The sequence below is a fragment of the Neopsephotus bourkii genome, unplaced genomic scaffold (genome assembly GCF_033783945.1).
Source record: "Neopsephotus bourkii isolate Nb327-2 ecotype Australia unplaced genomic scaffold, CSIRO-AGI_Nbou_v1 NB_318, whole genome shotgun sequence".
NCBI lineage: Eukaryota > Metazoa > Chordata > Aves > Psittaciformes > Psittacidae > Neopsephotus > Neopsephotus bourkii.
Window position 1 is genome coordinate 8,743,779 of NW_026900826.1, and position 20,517 is coordinate 8,764,295.

Genomic DNA, 20,517 nt, shown 5'->3' on the forward strand with positions numbered 1-20,517 from the left:
AACTGATACGTAAAGTGGATCAAGTACATCCTTGATTCTTTTCCTGAAGTTAAAGCATAACACCAAAAGTGACAACACAGTGATTGCGTTAGTGTAGGCGTCTTTGCCTACAGGGAAATGGGAGGGCAGCAAGGGAGAGAAAAAGACAGTGGGTAACGCAGGAAATACTGGAAGAAAACATTTTACAGAAGAAACCCCTTTTTTAACATTTTAAGCAAACTGTTAAGCAAACCCGCATTCAATGCTGAGAAACTATTTAAAGTTAAGAATGAAACTACATTTGCAACATAGAAAAAAAAATCAAAGCTGGTATACTCACCAAAGATCGTCGCATCTGTGTTAATATGCTCATAAAGCAGTCAAAGCTGATCATCCCTTCTGGACTTTGCAGCAACTTTGTTTTCTCCATGGTGTTTACTACAGCTGAAGCACCTAAAGCCATTTCTATCCATTCAAGAAGGTATCGCAAGGCACCTCGCTGGGCAGCCAAACCAAGAAGCAATTCAGAAGCTAACCTACGACCTAAAGTGTCTGCCCCAGAGTTCGGAATTGTTACTCCTTTAAGAAATGTTGTTACTTGTGATAAACAGTCCAACCCCATTGGTGGAATCTTGCTTTCATTTGCTAAAGATAAAGGTGGCAAAGAGCTTACAACTTCTATTGCAGTATGGATAACATCATTACAAAGACTGAGGCCAGGTCCTGACGCTGGCATCATCCAACTTTGTCTTAGCAGTGCAAATAACAAGCTTAATCCAGTCCGAACCCCCATTTCTATGAGTGCATCTGTACTTGACCTTGGACGTTCACTGACAGAATGCACATCTGTGGATCCAGAACTGCTCTCTGGTGAATGCTGCTGTTGTTTCACCTTACCCTTATCATGATATTTATTAGAAAGTGCATAGAAGACACGCTGCAACACAAGAAGACGTTTTCGAAGTGCTCCAGCAAATGGAGAGTCTGAGCATACCATCTTCGCCAGTGCCAGCTGGCTGCTAAGAAGGGCATCCAAGTAGTGGTCCTGTTCATCACTAGATAGTGATTCCCGCTCAAAATCTGGTAACTGAGGTCCTTTCAGGCACAGAACCTGTTGGGGCAATGGCACTACTTCTTTATTGCTGACTAACTTAGCGTACAAGATAGAAACTCCCTCTCTTGTTGCAATAGATTCACTGTCTTCCGTGATCCAGGAGCTGTTTAGATGTTCAAGCCATTTCAGCTTCACAGGCGGGACCATAGCTGCCATGTTGGTTCACTCTTTTGCCATCAGTCCTAGAGATGAAAAACAACCTGTAAGTGGGTGCACAATATTATCTACAGAACCTGTTACAGCATGACAGATCCTAATAACCCTTTTAAAAAGAAAGTAGCCTTGTATTTCCCTGATGCGCAGCCACTACAAACCTCTCAACCATACCACTCAAACATGCAAATGGAGCCATTAGAAAAAAAAAAAAAAAAAAAAAGATGCCGTAATAAACTACTCCCAAAAACATTAAGGTGGCGCAAGCTTACAAAAGAACTGTATGTTAGGAAGACAAAATTTGGACGTAAAACAGGGGAAAGAAGTTAGTTTTTACTTAAGTTTTGAGAGAGCTTCTCTATCTTGAAACTAACAGTGTAGTATTGTGATTAATAAGCTCATAAAACAATGACAACACAAAGTGCAGAGGCACCTCTATCACTGTTGATCAGCATGTTATATGTGAAGAACTGTATGCAAGAAGAAGTATGATCAATAGCTTGAAATTCCACAGTAAAACATGCAAGCTTTTACAATTACAGCATAAAAAGTTCTCCAGTAAGTAGAGAATCTATTATTTGGAGATTCAATAGTAGAAGAACCTAGTAAATCACAGAAGGGTAAGTCAGCATGAACGAAAATACAATCCTGAGGAGCACTGACAAGCACTTCCAACAGTGTGACAAGCACTTCCATAACGGTTGGGAAGGTTAGGGAAAGGAAGCATTTTTACACAGTCGTAAAATGCTGATCAACTGGGTTAAGCAGATGGATTTCTGTCATGAATTCATGAAAAACTGACACTGGATCATGCAGAGAAAAAGGTTATTCCTCTCATCTACCCTAACAGAGAAACTAGCCTCAAAGTCGCACTACAAGTGTGACTTGTCAGTACAACAAATCAAAATAAACACATACAGAATAAAAACTAAATAAAATGAAATCTGATCTATAAAATACAGCAGAGAAAAAAGGTGGGGGGAGTGGCTAAGTAAGAAAAATGAGAATATTCACATAAGAACAAATGGGTATGAAACAATCACAAATGCATTTAAACTGAGAAACTCAGAGGTTTGTTCCCCATTTAATTCTGTAATAAGTTTCTAAAGGAAATAGCAAACCCTTCTGAAAAGGAATACAGTAACTTCTGATATATAAGACAGAGAATTTTTCCAGCCTCGTGTTGTCATTATTCTAAGAAAATATTTATTTCAGGTTAACAAAAAGATCTTGCCTGAAGAGATTCTTATCACAAAAAAAAAAAAAAATCCTAACTAATCTGCAGCAAGACCACAAAATGAAATTTCTTCCAATTCTGCAATACTTGAGAATAGTCAAGTATTTACTATTTATTTAGGAAGTGCCCAGTGCTCTCAGTAACTACTGTCACACACAGATGAGGATTTATGGGGAAGACCATTACAAATCAATCCAGCAATGCATGGCATTCCTTCTTCTGATTCACTCTGGATAGGCTGGAGAGTTGGGTGGGGAGAAATTTGATGAAATTCAACAAGGGCAAGTGAAGAATCTTGCATCTGGGGAAGAACAAACCCATGTACCAGTACAGGTTGGGGGTTGACCTGCTGGAAAGCAGTGAAGGGGAAAGGGACCTGGTGAACAGGAGGATGACCATGAGCCAGCAATGTGCCTTTGTGGCCAAGAAGGCCAATGGCATCCTAGGGTGTATTAGAAAGGGTGTGGTTAGTAGGTCAAGAGAGGTTCTCCTCCCCCTCTATTCTGCCTTGGTAAGGCCGCATCTGGAATATTGTGTCCAGCTCTGGGCCCCTCAATTCAAGGACAGGGAATTGCTTGAAAGAGTCCAGTGCAGAGCCACAAAGATGATTAAGGGAGTGGAACATCTCCCTTATGAGGAAAGGCTGAGGAAGCTGGGTCTCTTTAGCTTGGAGGAGACTGAGAGGTGACCTCATCAATGTTTACAAATATGTAAAGGGTGAGTGTCAGGATGATGGAGCTAGGTTTTTTTCAGTGATGTCCAGTGACAGGACAGGGGGCAGTGGGTGTAAACTGGAGCATAGCAGGTTCCATGTGAACATCAGGAAAAACTTTTTTACTGTAAGAGTGACAGAGCACTGGAACAGGTTGCCCAGGGGGGTTGTGGAGTCTCCTGCGTTGGAGATATTCAAGACCCGCCTGGACAAGTTCCTGTGTGATGTACTCTAGGTTACTCTGCTCTTGCAGGGGGGTTGGACTAGATGATATTTTGAGGTCCCTTCCAACCCTTGGGATTCTGTGATTCTGCGATTCTGTATACTTCAAAAAATTATTCTAACCAAAACCAGCAGTATAGGCACTGGCTCTCAAAGACAGTCAAGTCTGGTGTTTACACGGTCTGCAAATGTTGGCCTATGTGAGACTAAGCTGAGATAGAAGCAAAGCTTGCATTAGGATAGCTACTTAGAAGGGCTCAAGCACAGCACCAATGTTGACACAGTCATACTCTTTTTACACGATCCAAGCTAGTTCACATACCTTCAAATCACAGAATCAACCAGGCTGGAAAAGACCTTTAAGCTCATCAAGTCCAACCATTCCCCCAGCACTGCCAAGTTCATCACTAAACTACGTCACTGAGGGCCTCATCTACATGAATTTTAAACACTTCCAGGGACAGTGACTTCACCACTGCCCTGGCCAGCCTGTTCTGATGCCTGAGCACCCTGTGGGGAAGAAATTTTCACTACTGTCCAGTCTAAACCTCCCCTGGCACAGCATGAGGCTGTTTACTCTTGTCCTATCAATTGTTACTCCAGAGCAGAGATGTGCCCCATCCTGGCTCCATCCTACTTTCAGGTAGTTGTACAGAGCAAACACCCTGAGCCTACTCTTCTCCAGACTAGGCCCCTCTCCCTAGATCCCTTAGCTGTTCCTCTTCACACTTGTGCTCCAGGCCCTTCACCAGCTTCATTGTCCTACTCTGGCCCCACTCCAGCACCTCAATGTCTCTCTTGTAGTGAGGGGCCCAGAACTGAACATACGATTCAAGGTGCAGCCTTACCAGTACCCAGTACAGGGGGATTATCACTGTCCTGGTCCTGCTTGCCACACTACTGCTGATACAGACTACAGATAACCTTGCTGCTGTATGTATCATAAGACTTTTCAATCTGCTTCTCAGTTTTTCCTTTCATCTTGCAATTTCAGGCCGGTTTGCCAATACTTAAAGTTTAAAAAAAGGGAATGCAATACAGTTTTAGAGTAATTATCTTCTGGAATACTTAAAAGTATCCCAAAAAATTTACAGCTACTTAAAAATAAGCTGAGGCCTTCATGGCTAGATCCATTGCTCTGGATCAGAATCCTGGCATGAGTCAGGAAACCTACAAAAGAGTATATACAGATTGCACAATGAGCATTTCACATTTATACATGTCCCATGGATTTCAAAGACAGTCTAATCTCTTACTTGCAACCAAGCAGCATATTTCAGTTCTTTGTAACTGGATTTGAGATACTTATTTACCAACTTAAATTTCTCTATTCCAATCTCAACCTCTCAATCAAATAATTTCTTGCTCTTATTTTGCTTAATATTTTTACCTTCATAAACACAGTATTTTCAGTAAAACAAATCTTGAACTCAACAGCAAAAACACAAACCACATGAACTTCATGCATGTGAAACAACAATGAAGTCATTAAAATCAACATTTCTTAGTTATCTTTTATACAGCGATCAAGTACTGCAAAAGTAACAGTATTAATAACATAAAAAAAAAAACTAATTAAAAAAAAAAACCACTGAGTTTGAAAACTATCTTACAAGAATGCAGGCTAAGCACAACCAGCTGAGGCCAGGCTTCTATTGAGGCTAAGTCTGAGACATTTTTGTTTTAAATTAATAAATAAAAAGAACACTCTGCTCCCAAAGAGACACTTGAGTTAGTAACTTTAATACCAGTAGAATTCAGAACTCCAGTTTCTCCAAGAGGATTCTTCATGTCTATTGTACATTTTTTGTCAAGCTAACATAGCTTAATAAGCAAGAAGGCTTTTTGGAAGCAAAAGAGCGTTTTCAAGCTCCTGTTTCTAAAAGAAGTGCTGTTTGAAGTATCCCACAAATGCTCTACCTCCTATTGTACAAACCATATCTGTTTGACTCCTGTTGTATAATCATTAATCGTGGGTTACATAGGTTCTGAACGATCAGTTTCTCTTCTTTGACCCTTCAAGTTCTACTGCATTACAATTTCACTAAAAAAATGATATAGCATTCTGAGGGAGAGGGTTTTGTTCTCGGGTAGTCTGAGCCTTATTTCATCTAGTTTAAAACTAAATCTCGAAGGTGGGGGGTGGGGAGGAGGGAATATCTCTGCCATCTAGTGACAGGATGTGCTTACTACAGCAGTAATGCTTACAGTGAACTGGTAATATACACAACGCAACTTGTTCTCTCTTCCTCTTGATTATTTCACGCTTAGAAAAATAAAAATCAGAGAACTACAGTAGAACTTTGCATCCAGTTTAGCTGCCACAAAAGCACATTCTGTGCTGTTAAGCAGCTGCTCTTCCAGACAAATGTTCCCTAAAATAGATCAGCACCTTCATCAAAAGCCTTATTTGAGCCTCAGTGAGCCTTGCCCAAGTAACTTGAGTTGTATTTCAGCAGACAAAACCCTTACACGTCTACCACAGAAAAACTGGAGCCGCAGCTGTGAACCACCGTTCAGAGGCAATGTGCATTCTTTGTATTTCAGTTCATACACACTTTCTGTTTACTCACACTACGAAACACACCAACAGCTCAGCCTCCCAAATCAGTCTGTGATTCTGTGCATACATGAGAACCTAGCTACGCTAATAAGCCCCCTGGAAAAAGACTCATTCATTTGGTTTGTGTTATGCTTACCACCAGTTATTCCTCATTCTGAGAAAATCAAACTTGCTCGTGTACCTCCAACTTACAAATACTGCTGCTTTTCCTGAAAACTGACATGATATTAACCTTCCCCTAGTATACATTCCCAACAATAGAGACCATCTCTGCTTGGAACACAAGCACAGCAACTACATGTCACTGAAGTTAACCAGAAGCTAGACAGCAATGGCCAGCATGGTTCATAGGTAGGGTTTATTTCCTCCAGCTCATTGCCTGAGGACCAGAAATACGAAGTTTTTAACTGCCTCGGAGCATGGACAAGGTCATTTCATTTCAAATACAGGCAAAAAAAGATAAAACACATGCCTTTGAAAGACCATGTGAATATCCTCAATTACGTTTTACTACATCTAACCACTCCAAGGTCAACTGACAATGTGGAAGGTACCAATTCTGCAGCATGAGTCCCCGTGGAGTCTCACCAACTTCCTGAACAAGCTGATCACACGGCCAAGCACAAGGAGAGAAAGCAGAGACATGTGACAACAACTGGAGAAAGGAAGTATTTTCAGCAGCAGCAGCACAAACCTAAACCAGGCTGAATGTATAGCAACAGTGTTAGAAAAGTTTTTCAACACTGGAACACTTTAAATGGTTTTAATTCAAAGTTCCACCCTCCAAGTTCCCAGAACTTTCTGGGATTTCTATTCTAATAGAGCAACCCTTCAATGGATGAAAAATCTAGGATTGTTTCCAGACGTTTTTAATTTAGAGATATAAGACAAAGTTTTGCTATTTTCTTTATATAAGTGTGTCTGTCCAGCACCAGGTGGAGGAAAAATCTGGTCCCACTGACAGAAGGACAAAAGCCCATCTCTCCTTCCCTTAGTCCTTGTTTTCCTCACTCCCTCAGAAAAAAAGAAAAAGAAGTCACTAATGAGAATTTGCAGCACAGATCATTTGTTGTATCTTTTGGAACCACAGTTCCTGTTGGGCAAACAGCCATTTTGGGGGAGTAAATGCCCACATATATTTTACTGTTGCTGATCAGTAAGTGAACTAAAATGGACTTAAAACTCATAGCTGAACAAGCATTAAAAGAAAGCATTACCAATTTTAACATCTATTTCAAAAGCTTACTCTAGGGAACAGTTAGGACAAAATGAAGGTATGAAACTTTAAAAAACAAGTTTTATGTATCCTGGATGTAAAATTGTTCTCGTAATAGCAGTGGCAGCAACTAGAGCTGCAGCAGAGTAAATGTGAAGGTAACTAAGACTGCCTTCAGTCCTTGTTTCCCAACTCACAATTCAAGGCTCTTTGTTATGAAGTTAGGAACCAATGCAGAAAACCTCTGCCTAGGAGTTAACTCAGAGAAACAAATAATTCAGGAACACATTTAAGTGGAAACATTAAGCACAGCTGATGAAACTGTGTTATACCAGGAGTAAACAAGAAGTGGGAGAGAAAGTAAAGCAGGGATACAAGCATGAGACTACATTTAGCAAAACCCAGAGCAAGGCCAAAGGTCAACTGCATTCCTTACAAACATTTTTTGTACAAAAGAATTTGGGTATTTCTTATCCAACTTAATGCCTGTCAAGAAAGTGCTTTTCATTAACAAGAGCAAGGAAGAAGATTCAAAAACCTACCAATTGGCAAACTATTGCCAATTGTAGAAAGAACGAACTGCTGCTGAACAGAATGTGAAGGGGTTTGTCCACCACCCTCTTGGAAATTACTGTTAAAACTTGGCAGGGGAAATGATGCTTAATAGCACTGTAACAGTGCTGCAGACTCCACAACTGAACTGAAGAAAAGACTCAGATTCACCAAATAGTCTACTGGAATATTTGCAAGCTGTAGGGCAAAGCTGTTGGTTACTTTTTACTTCAACTGGGGCATAAATTGCCTTCACTACAACTGGGATGCTAACTGCTGCGGTTTCTCTTACATCATATGAAAGGGAATGAGAAGGAAAGAACCATAAAGTGAAACCTGCAAAAACAAAACCATCATGTTCAAGGGGGGCTTTTTCCTGAGCGAAGAGGAGAGAACATTTAAATAACAAAATATGCTTAAGAGAGCTCTCTTCTCATAAAAGAAACATAGACATTATCTGATGCATAGACAAAGGTTGGGTTTTCTTTTTCCTTTTATCATTTCACCACTTAAAATGCGCTCAAAGACACACCTGCAGCTTCCAAAGCTACACCTCACTGCACAGCGAATGATCATCCCCCTGCATTTCAGATTCCATGTTTTCCAGCACACAAGTACAAACTAGCTACCTCTTCTGGTCTGCTTCTGGATTTCCCCAGGATGTAAACAAACTAACACCAAACATACAAATTACCCAGTGCTATTATCACTCAAATTGTAAGCTCAGGAGGAAGTCTTCACATCTTGCAATAATTAGTAAGCATCAAAAGAGGGTAATAGGCTACATTTCAAATTCAAATAAATCAACTTCCAAGCAATTCTAAGCACTATGAAATTACAATACTTAAATGGTTGACATACATTTCCCACATGGCCAAGAACTGAGAGAATCAAAGTCTAAATCAGCTTCAGTTTCCCCTTTTTCTATATACGTCTGATCCTCTATTTACATGAATATTTAAAAGAGGTTATGGATTACTGTTAGATCAATCTAGGGGGGAAAAAGCAAACACAAACCCAAGAGCTTGCAAGTGTTTGTCAGCAAGACAGAGTACATGCTAACAACAAATAATAATTGAAGATATTCCCTTCTGAGTTGAAATACAGAGAAAAGAAGAAATCTGTTGTATTTCAAGGTGATAATACAGTCTTTAGTTGCCTAGCAAATATTTTTAAAGAATGTAAAGTATTCTGTGTTATTAAAGAGTTTGATTTTCTTAACTAGGAATTAATTCAGCCTGAAAAAATCAGCTAATTCTTACAGATCACTTAAAACATACATTTTTGAGATGCAAGCTTGCCTAAAATAACTAATAAACCACACGTATTAAAATCTGAAAGGCATGATGCAAGTAATCATTAAGTACAACAGACTATTGAACTAACAAGCTTTCAATTCATACTAAGTTTATATCCCTAATGAAATAGGCCAAACAGCAAATGCTTTTTACTGAGGAAAACTGCATATTTTCTAAGGAAGTAAGAACCATCCCTGGATCTTAATTAAGAATAAGATAAAAGACTGGAGATACATATAACTGAATTTACAAGTTATTTTCACAAACCAGAAGTGAATGATGAAGTGATAAAACTATAAATACTGCTCCTCTCTTCTCTCTGTCCCAATACAACTTTTAACACTCAGAAAGAGGAACCTGATGTTGCAATTAAGCCCAGCTTGTTTATTTTATTGTATGTTATTATACAGCCACTGACTGTATGAGCAATACCCTGATGCAAAACTGACTGGGAGATACAGCAAAATCAGTATTCCACTCTGTTTGAGTATTTTCCTTACATATACTAAACACATTTTTTGGTATTTACTATAAATATCTCAGTATTTCATGCATATGAATCTCATGCACAAGTAATTTCTGTGTAACAATGTTTTATTTTCAAAAGTGGAGTAATTCTTTCAAAACATCACAGATGACATCGAAGTGAAATTATAGATAAAATTAGGGAAAATGTATTTTTGTGCTTATATCATGTGCCATGAAAAAAGTAAAATGGGACTGTGAAGTTACAGTGTTTCCAGCAACTCATCACCTCTGTCTTACCACAACTGTCTACAGAAACTAGATTTTTCTAGAAAGGAAACAAAGCAAACATGAAAGAGTTCTCATAAATCTATTTGGCACCCTCAGATGTGAAGACTGTCAAATCCCCAGGAACTACTTTTCTTCATATTTTTATTACAGCTTCTAGAAACCAAGAACTTTTACATCTTCTCACTTCAAGGTAAGTGGGACAGCTTTAATCAACTTCAAATACAAGAACAGCTCATTAGACGGGAAAAACCACTGCAGAACAGGTTAGTAACAGAAGTTCTCAACTTCAAGACGGTCAGGTGGACTTCAGAATTTGGAAAGTGCAGTAAAAATTTCTACATTCCAAGGGGTGGAAATAACAACAACAATAATAATAATAAAAATACTTTCATATGGGGTTGAAGGTCAAAGCATATAAGGTCATAAAGATCCTTTTTCTGAGCTTAGCAGGAAAGATCAGCCCTGGACAGAATATATACACAACTTCCCAGAAAGAATTTCCACATTCTTCCCTTCCTACGTCAGCTAGGAAATTATGGGAGATACTTGAATTTGTCACCCAAGAACTGCCTCCACACAGCTGATAAACTCATCCTAATGTAAGTAGACAGGAAGGCTCCCTCTAGAGATTAGATCTGGGGGACAGGGGAGGTGGGAGATCACCGAGAAGGTCCTGTGAATAGATCTATGAGAAAGGTGGCTGCAATAAATTAAAGAAAGGTGGAAATCAGACAGAAGCACACACCATAGCTTCTTTGTGAGGGAGGAAGAGGTAGACAAGGAACAGCTCTAAGCAACTCAAAAGAGGTAGCTTTAAATTCCTGCAAGAAGAGATTCAAGCATGAGGCTCAATTTAAGAAAAAAAGAGGGCTTTTTGTTTTGTTTAAAAGAAGGTTGCACAAAATATCATTAAAAAGTGGCAGACAGGAATATTATCTTACTATTTTGAAAAGTAGAGAGGGTAGCAGCACAACTTCCCCACAAAATGTGGGTTTTCCAGAACACAGTATACACATTCAGCTTATCAACAGACAGAAATCACCTAATTGTGTGGAATGGAGGAGTTGATTTTAGGGTGCTTTTTTGTTTGTTTTAAGCAGCACTATTTCCAATACAGCAGTTCTATCTCATCGCCAAATGTGGGTAATCACTGGTATTCCATCAAGAATTTCAATAAAGCTAAAAGCCCACAGATAAGAAGGAAGAAGGCATAACTGCTGCCCTGTCTGCTAATAGGAAAAACAGAACAATCAGAAATCTTCAAGCTAAATCCTCAAGTACAGTGATTTCCAATTACTTGTATATACCTGAATCCTCCTGCTTAATTGTTATTTTACAACTTTTTTTTTCCTCCCTGTGTACAATGTCCAGACAAGTAAACACTGTAATACAGGAATAAAAAACAAACGTCATCTTCCATAAAGTGTTGTCAAATGGATGCAGTAAAGAAGGGGAAGATATTTTAACACAGTCTCTAGGTATCACTTGCCACACTCCAAGGAGATTTTCAAACTTTAGAAAAATTGTTCTTCCACTAACAGAATTACAAGTTTCAAAGTTTTCTTTACACGCACTGGAAACACCACACGTTGCACAAAATCTTTAACACAAGTAACTCCTCACAACTTACATGGAAGAGGGAGGTTCAACCATCAAGTCATTATTGCAAACTCCTACAATTATAGACGTATAAAAAACACAAAAGTCTCTTGAAGACTTGGAAAATGCTGTCAAATTCTTCTGCTCAGATAAAGCACGGCATGTCAGCCAGGGAAATAAGAGGAGAGACTCATATGTTGTAGGAAGCAATAAGATAACAGTAAGCACACTGTTTCTGCAGAGAAAACCCATTCACAGTATCACTGGTAATTATAAAAACATTTGAGCAACTCGCAGAATATTAGGAGAATGAAATTTAACATTCTATCCAAATTCTACTTTAGGTGATCCTATTTCTCCCTTCAGTGTCAACTGAATAAAACTCAGGATTATTCACTTCCCATATTAATTAGGTATTAAGTATAAAGAAAATAAAAACATCCTCAGCAGTCTACTTCAAAAGCTAGCAGACATGTGGGAAGAGCTAGAATACTACTTTGGTTCTTACACAGGCTTAAGTTATAATATCCTGTAGCAAAACCAGGATTCATTTAAGGAAAACTGAAATTATATATTAGAAAGGTAATGAAAACTCCCCACACCCCCTTCCCGTATCGAAGGATGATCCAGAAACTTCAGAATTCTGGAAATATGAAGACAGCACAACTTGATGAAACACAATCTGAAAATCATAGAATCATAGAATAGTTCAAGTTGGAAAGGACCTTAAGATCATTCAAAACCCGCCTGGACATGTTCCTGTGTAACCTTATCTAGGTGTTCCTGCTCCGGCAGGGGGATTGGACTAGATGATCTTTTGAGGTCCCTTCCAACATCTAGCATACTGTGATACTGTGATCATCAAGTTCCAACCCCCCTGCCATGGGCAGGGACACCTCACACTAAACCATATCACCCAAGGCTTCATCCAACCTGGTCTTGAACACTGCCAGGGATGGAACATTCACAACCTCCTTGGACAACCTCTTCCAGTGCCTCACCACCCTTACAAGAAAGAATTTCCTCCTTATAGCCAATCCAAACTTCCCCTGTTTAAGTTTTAACCCGTTACCCCTTGTCCTGTCACTACAGTCCCTAATGAAGAGTCCCTCCCCAGCATCCCTATAGGAGCCCTTCAGATACTGGAAGGCTGCTATGAGGTCTCCACACAGCCTTCGCTTCTCCAGGCTGAACATAAAACGAGATACAGTATCTTGGTATGAAGAAAATACATTTCCTTAAATCAACATGCTCACTGAAGTTATTAACAAGGTCTGCATTTAACAAAGCTACATATTACCGCATTCTTCTCTTAGGCTGACCTAAGCAGAAATCAAGCACAAAACAAATTATTCTGACAGATGCCAAGTGCTCAGACTCTTAAAACAGCTACAAAAGCTGCTGAAACCTGTATTTTCTGTAAAGCTGTTGAAAAACTGCACCTATAAAGCTGCAAACATTACATGTCCTAAAAATCAGAAGTCTTCTCTGAGGAAATATAAACGACACAAGCACTCATTCACTCCCTTCCTCTCTGCAATTAGCAATTTCAGCAACCTTTCAGCAGATACTGACTACATTTAACTGTTTTTATGGGAGCCTCATTACAAAAGCTCGTAACACAAGAAGCTGGCTGTCTGTACGATCAAATCAAAGGCAGGAAACACCAAAACTAAAGAACATGCAAGGTACTCGTGCACTTTGCACACCTGAATTCTATTTACCACCTCACCATAAGGTTATAATACCTTTCCCCAGTGGATACAGGTACAGATATTTTCTAAACAGAACACAAGAAAAGTATAACTTCAACAAATTTGCCAAATAAGGAGATTTGTGTATTTCTAAAGGACAGAGTTCTCAAGCATGTGTTCACCGACAACGATCTTTCTCAAGTTCACAGGAGCTTTATTTACTATTTTCAGCATAAGTGGTCCTACAGTAAACTGCACTAGAGGTACGTCAAGCACGGTATCACCTGGGTGCTTTCTGAAAAGGACTCCAACATTGAATAGTGAAGCAGAGGGCAGCCAGAACACACTACGGGTAGTTAAATCTTCTTTTGAAACAGTGAGAACCCATTCCTGTGAGTAAGCCAGAAAAATCAATCATTTTGCGTCTTACACAAAACAGAAGAAAGATTTCACAAAGAGACTCATCAGGCCATTCTACAGCTCATTAAGAATTCAATTCATTCACTGCAAGTGAGACTGACTGCTCAAAAGCTTCTTTTTTTCTAGGATGTTATTTTAAATAAGTTTGTAAGAAAGCAGCAGTTCTGTATATACAGCTGATCATGGGTCTGAAACAGTTAATTTATTTGAAGTATGACTGAAAACCTGATGCAATGTGTCTATTTACTGCTTCACTGTGATGATAACAGTACAAATCCATTACACAAATGGAATCTCTTCAAAGCTGCAACAATTTAGCTTCGCAGCACAGCACCTGGAAACCTTATAAATTATTTTGTTAATTCAAATAAAGGTTACATTCATACCAGTAAACCAAAGTCTTTATTCTGTATCTAAGTATATTAAAGTATTTTCTCAATATTCTGTCCAACTCTAACACAACTATGACACACATAAAATGTGGTTATTTTCTGTGTCCTCTGCAGTATCAACTGAAACCAAAGCCTTTTTCTACCGAAGCCCTGCAGACCTCTAATCACCTATATCATATTCCTTTGCCTATTTCCTAGTTCCTCTATTGCTATGTGATTACCTATATTGATGTAATGACCTACTTGCAGCATCAATATATGCATTTGTATGTTCGCCTGCATGATTCCAGAGCTAAATGTGGAATTCAAGGTACAGATTTACCTTGACTTTGTGCAACAGAATTAATGGTTCCTGGTTTTGCTGAGTTCCAGTCCTAACAGCTCCTAGCATCCCATAAAATTATGTGCTACCTGAACTTCTGATCATTTCAGTCCTTCATATTTTTTACAAAGCAGACACAAGGTCCCAGAAAGAATCACGCTTCCCACACTACCAACTGTTAGAATGCAGCAACTTTTGTAATCCTTATTAAAGTTTTACAGTCTGAAAGTGCAACTAAAAGAAAACTGATTTTGCTTTAATTTTCTCATAGAGGGTTGTATGTATACAGAATTTAGCAGCAGGTATCAGGGCTCCAAACAACATCTACAGCCTTTTTCTGGAGAGGTTAATTTAGAAACCAGGAATATATACAATTAATTAAAATCCTGCCTTGTCACAGGCTAACAATGGAAAACATGCAAACAATGCAAAACCTGCGAGCTGTTCTGTATTACTCATGGCCAGGGCAAACTAGGGCAGCTAAAAGCAATAGTAATAGGACACAATGTTGCCTGAAAGAGTTATTTGTTCAATATTTTACTCATGCCAAAAAGCACTGTAGATCACTGTGCAAGACAGTGTTCCTCAAATATTCTTTTCGGCCAATACATTTGGCCTATATGCAGTGTCATGGCAGATGTGAGGTGAATTTAACTACACAAAACAGTCATGGAGAAGCAAAAGGATAAATTAGAAAACACACTTCAGAGAAATTACTAAAAATTAACATAGAACTGAAACTAAAGAGACAAAAAAGAGGCATTAGAAGCAGAAAAAAGAAACTAAAAAAGGAGAGGTGCTGGATAATAGGACATGGACAGCAAAATAATGCAGAATAAATAAGCCATGGTGTCCTACAGATCTGGAGCAGCAAGACAACCGAAAGGAGCTACACCAGCAAGAGCAAGCAAGAACAGCAGATATAGCACATAGTTCTTCACTCATGAAAAACATTAAGATGAAATACACAATAATATTAACTGATTAGGTAAACATCTGTCTCCACAGGTCACAACATTCCACTATCTTTCTTCCTTGTATTAGCCTTCTGCTCAGCATATGGAAACCAAATTATGGATATCCTAATTCAGATCAAATCTGCAGCCAACTATCAGCCTTTTTCCTCAAACATTAAATTCCACCTAGCTTTATAATATTTGTTAATCCATGTTGAGGTTCTACCAATATTCTTCCAAATTTAGTCTTCCTACATGATTTTAGGTTCCTTTAGGATTTTTTATTCATTATCAGGTCTACTACTGAAGCCAGTATAGCTCCATGCTTTCAGCTGGTCATAACTGGTCAGTCAAAAAATATGTTCGGAGACAGACAGAAGGAGGGCAAAGTTATTTTTGAGAAGCAATCAAAGCTATCTCCTCTTTTGTCCTTGCATGTATAAAAAAGAAGTATAAAACCCTTATCACTATGAATGTAAACTCTTATACCCCTGGGTACTGTACAAAACATAACTAAGCAGAAGAAAAATACAAGTTTAGCACTGCTATTCAGCAGAGAAATCTATTTAATCTATTAGTTCTTCAGATGCATACAAGTACACTGAAACAAAAGCTGAGAATTCAGAAGACAGTCCACATAAATAATCATCAAAAGCAGTTAGCCAAAAAGGAGCCAAGAAGCAGACACCCCCGTGCATCGAAACCATTCCAACTGTTTGAGGGAAGAAAGATGCCTCAGCTTGCATTGAAAAAGGGCTGAAAACCCTGGTGAAGTCTTATCACTACCACTCTCCCACAAATATACTTCTGCTAACTTGTACTAAGTCAGGATATTTCAAACCATCGTAAGACACAGCAACAAGCATCTTCTTGTGAAAACTAGAGCAATAATTAAGATGTAAAATCATGATTTTAAATTGAGAAACTCAGCAATGCATAGGAGACTGCAAAATCCTTTGCTTGACTCAAAGTACTTTCAGTATAACTAACTGAAAATGAAACTTGTTGTATAAACCCGTGCATTTGTAAGGAAATGTTTGAGGACAAAGCTTCTGTATCATGCAGTGCTGACAGCAAAAAAAAACACCAACATTGCTACTAAGGGAGACTCACAAATTGTAGGCTCTTCTTTAAACAGTAAATTAATTCTAGCTTCCAGCAGAGAACATGATTGCTTGAGCCACCTGACCATACTCCCAACTAGCCTGATGACATCAGGTCAATCACAACAGGCAGCCAAGGCCAGTTCCCAGGCCACAATTACACTTGCTGGTGACTGGCAAATTCCATAGCCACTGGCTTCCAGGCTAGGGGTTTTTTTTCATCTTCAGAAATGACAAGGTTACTATGAAGTTACTATGATGCACAGAAAGCAGTTGTAGCATTCTGCCTGTTACTTCAGCAGCCTAGGAAAGCAGAGATTCATTTTCTGAGGGCTACTTGAGATGTTTTTAAAGAGAAAATACCTGCTAGATCTGACTGTTCCATAGGACTGTCAACCACTACAGGGAGACAAAAAAAAAGGAAAACCTGCCAGCACTTTCAGTCTGAGTACTTGTGAGAACGAAACATAACCAGCACAGTACTCAGCATTCAAGATGACGACTTTGACACCAGGGAGTCAAACCAGCCATAGATAAATGTACCCTACATCTAACTAAAATATACTAGTGCAAGATAATATTATTTCAAGCTATATAAACAGAGAAAGATTGAGTATCTGTACAATATCTAAATGAAGACTGATGCATTCAGAGGATAATGGCTTCCTAACAACCTACGACCAGAACTCAAATGCCTGCTCCACCAAATCTTCCTGAAATACATATAATTTTTGTCTCCATTACGTATTTCTAAAATGGGGAAGAAAGTGCTTCTTTACCCCATGATAATTACAATAATTATGTTGCATTCCAAAATTGGAAAGAATGGAATACTAAAAGTAAGTCTTAAACAAAAGCACTTAAATGTATATACTTTTAATTTAACTACCAAAATGCAAAGCCTCATTGCATGTGCAGTTTTCCCACGTGTAAAATGGTCCCCTTCCAGTCATCACTGATACTCTGAAACATGCAGAGCACTCCTGCACTGTTTTCATCAGAAAAGGAACATTATGACTGTCTGAATTTGGTAAATTAAAGACAGAAACCAATTAAGATTTTTAGTTAGGCCACTTGAATCCTTTCCTAATAACTAAGATGCATTCGATTCATTCTGAAGTAACAGCAGAAAAAGCTTTTACTGGTAAACTATCTTTCAGCTCAACGATTAAATGAATTAACAAAATGCTGTGTTATACTTTTACAGTGCCAAGCAGTCCTTCAGCAAAAATAGCTCAAAGCCTTTACATGCCTATTATTTTTATTTAACAATTAGATATCAATACATCATTTACACAGCTTACAGAAGAGAATTTCAACTCCCCCACTTCCCCTTCAGGTTATATACTCCCAGCCACAAAAACCTGGTTATCCTTCATGTTCAGACAATAAACAAAACACACACAACACATTTAAATAAGAACACATGAGCAGAGAGGAAAGCTTCAAACATATACAAGTTTGTTTATACTGAGACAAGAAGCCCCAAAATGTTTCAGAGAGACAACTACTGTGTATAAAGCTACTCAACAAATTCCTTCCAAGTGCATGGATACAGGAGACTGGCAATGGCCTTCTGTCCTGTAGTCCATTAACACTGCACAGCTTTTAATCTTTCACACAAAATTAATAGACTCCTCTTAGAATATTGGGAAGCAGCAGCAGGACGACCAGGTATACAATCTACCTTTCCAGATTAAATGTCTGCTATATTTTTTCCCATAATTATGAGAGACTCGACCCTGAGATCAGAGTTCTCTGCAGTCCCACATCCTTATGTGATGGAGAAGATGTGGTTTATATGGAGCCTGAACAGAAGCATTGAATTCAGTATGTTTGAATTTCAGTATATTAAAAAAAATTCCAGTATATATATGTCATATATATATTTTTCATATATATATTTCATACATATGTCAGTATGTTTAGAGCTTTAGCATTTCCTTATGAAGTGCCACCACAGAACACTGTTAATCTACAAATCTGATCAAGCTCATGACACTATGCCTGTGTGTACACATGTACATATCTGTACGTAGTGCCTACGCATATATAGAGAGCACATGGTTCCAGCTACAGCAAATGAAACTGTCCATGAAGCAACAGTCAGCTTAAATATGTGACATGAAAAACAAGTCTAAAACAACAAAGATTCTTCACCAATTGCATATAAGCCTCTCTTATATGCACAGTACACTGTGAAGGGAAGAGAGCATAAACAATAGGGTTCTGCCCTAAGAAAAGCAGCTTGTATACAGTAAGTTCTAAAATAAATTAACTGTAACTGTATGCAGTTGGGAAAAAAAAAGGAAAAACAAAACCCCACATAAACTATTACCTACTAGGACATCACTTCATTATACAAAATCATAGAATCTTAGAACAGTTTGGGTTGGAAAAGACCTTAAAGCTCATCCAGTTCCAACCCCCTGCCATGGGCAGGGACACCTTCCACTAGAGCAGCTTGCTCCAAGCCCCTGTGTCCAACCTGGCCTTGAACACTGCCAGGGATGGGGAAGCCACAGCTTCTCTGGGCACCCTGTGCCAGCGCCTCAACACCCTCACAGGGAAGAATTTCTTCCTAGTATCCAATCTAAATCTGCTCTCTGACAGTTTAAAACCATTCCTTGTCCTGTCACTATGTGCCCTTGTAAAAAATCCCTCTTCAGATTTCTTACAGGCTCCTTTTAGGTATTAGAATAAATCATCTCTAAGTAAAAGCATACATTTTATTTTTCAGTGCTGCTAGTAAAAGCCAGCAAGGGAGCTATGGGGAAACGATGCAATTCACATGACAGGTCTAGAGAGATACATAGGACACCCACAGGCGTTCAGTCATACACACAGCTGATAAAGGTTAACATAGCAAATTTCAGACAGAATTTTGTGACACCGGCCGGATCCACGCAGCCACAGATGCGTTGAGCACTCGGGGGAAGAACATACAGCCATGCCATAACCGCGCTCACAAGGCTCAAGGGGAAAAGCTCAAGCCCCGAGTACCTCAGAGGAAGCACAAGGCAGATTTCACACAGCTTATGCTGCTAGGAAGAGGCACAAAAAGCCCCCTCCTTCACACCCTACAAAGGAAGGGGAGCTGCTGGCCGCCCGCTCTCCCCTCACCCTCAGCAAGAGGACGCTGACATCTGACTGGCACCACCTGCAGCCCCGTTTTCCCCATCCTCGCCCGCACCTTCCCCCCTTCCCCACGCCCGTGTCTGCAGCCGCGGCCTCGCCGGGTGGCGGCCGCGGGCAGCCCGGCGCTGCACAGGGGTGCAAGCAGAGCGCTCCGCACGGCAGGGGCCGTGCGCGGGTGTGGCGGGACCGGAGCTGCACCCCCCAGCGAGGCGGCGGTTTGCCGAGGTGGGGAGGGGCGCTGAGGGAACCCCCTCCCCCGCCGGGCTCGCACAGGCCTCCCGCCCCAGTCCCCACCGCGGGCGCGGCGCCTCAGCGCCCCCCGCAGCCGAGCGCTCACCGGGCAGCGGAGGGGGGCGGCGGAGCTCGGTGCGGGTGTTCCGCGAGGCCGGGGCAGGCGGCAGGTCCCCGCCGGAGCCGCGTCCTCTCCTGCGGCAGCGGCGGCGGCTTGTCAAAGAGAAAACATGACGCGGGCGGGGAGGGGAGGGGTGGAGGGGGGCGGCGAGATCTCGCGGGGCTACCGCGAGGCTCTCGCGAGGCGTCGGCCACTCCCTGTCTCCGCGCGCAGCGCCGCGAGCGGCTGCTGGCCGCGGGAAACCCGGGTGCGTGGCCGGCGGCTCCGCACCTCCTCTGCGTGGGGTACCCCAGCCCATGGGGTCCCGGGCAGGGCCATGGGGGGATGCGGTGGCATGATCCAGGGAGAACCGGCGCACGGGCAGAGAGAGGAGCCCGAACCCACCGCACACGGCAGGCTGGGGCAGCGGGGACCGAACGGGTTTTCCTCGCCTGGCTGCGGGATACAGCGTAGTGGAAGTTCACCTGAATTCAAAGAGGAACTAGAGGAACACAAGAAAAAGACTTCATCACCAGTTACTAAAAACAACTCATCTGGTTGAAAACTGCCCGCAGGGTCATAAAGTATGTGGGGACACATCACTTGCTCCTGCCTTTTCTTTCTCTGGCAGCTGCTGCGGGCTTTCCTTAGACACATGGTACCTATGTTCCCATTCTTAACGTACTTTCTTGTCCTAAAGCGCATCTGTGCCGCGTCTTTCCTCCGTATAAGCCCCCCCTCTCAGCCCAAACCACATCAC

The 20,517-nt window shown here is 40.6% G+C and overlaps 1 protein-coding gene across 8 annotated transcripts in view; it reads right to left on the reverse strand.

Moving 5' to 3' along the window:
- Positions 1-20,517, reverse strand: part of HERC1 (HECT and RLD domain containing E3 ubiquitin protein ligase family member 1) — a 115,863-nt gene that overhangs the window by 76,603 nt on the left and 18,743 nt on the right. For 6 of the 8 annotated variants that reach the window (XM_061347638.1, XM_061347637.1, XM_061347636.1 and 3 more), the window contains exons 1-2: positions 10,548-11,154; positions 320-1,275 (exon numbers count right to left, since the gene is read on the reverse strand). In XM_061347638.1, the coding sequence (XP_061203622.1) occupies positions 320-1,249 (930 nt within the window). In that variant the 5' untranslated portion in view covers positions 1,250-1,275; positions 10,548-11,154. Of the gene's footprint in view, positions 1-319; positions 1,276-10,547; positions 11,156-20,517 lie in introns of those variants that run through there. The other 2 variants (XM_061347639.1, XM_061347634.1) reach the window with 2 other exon arrangements.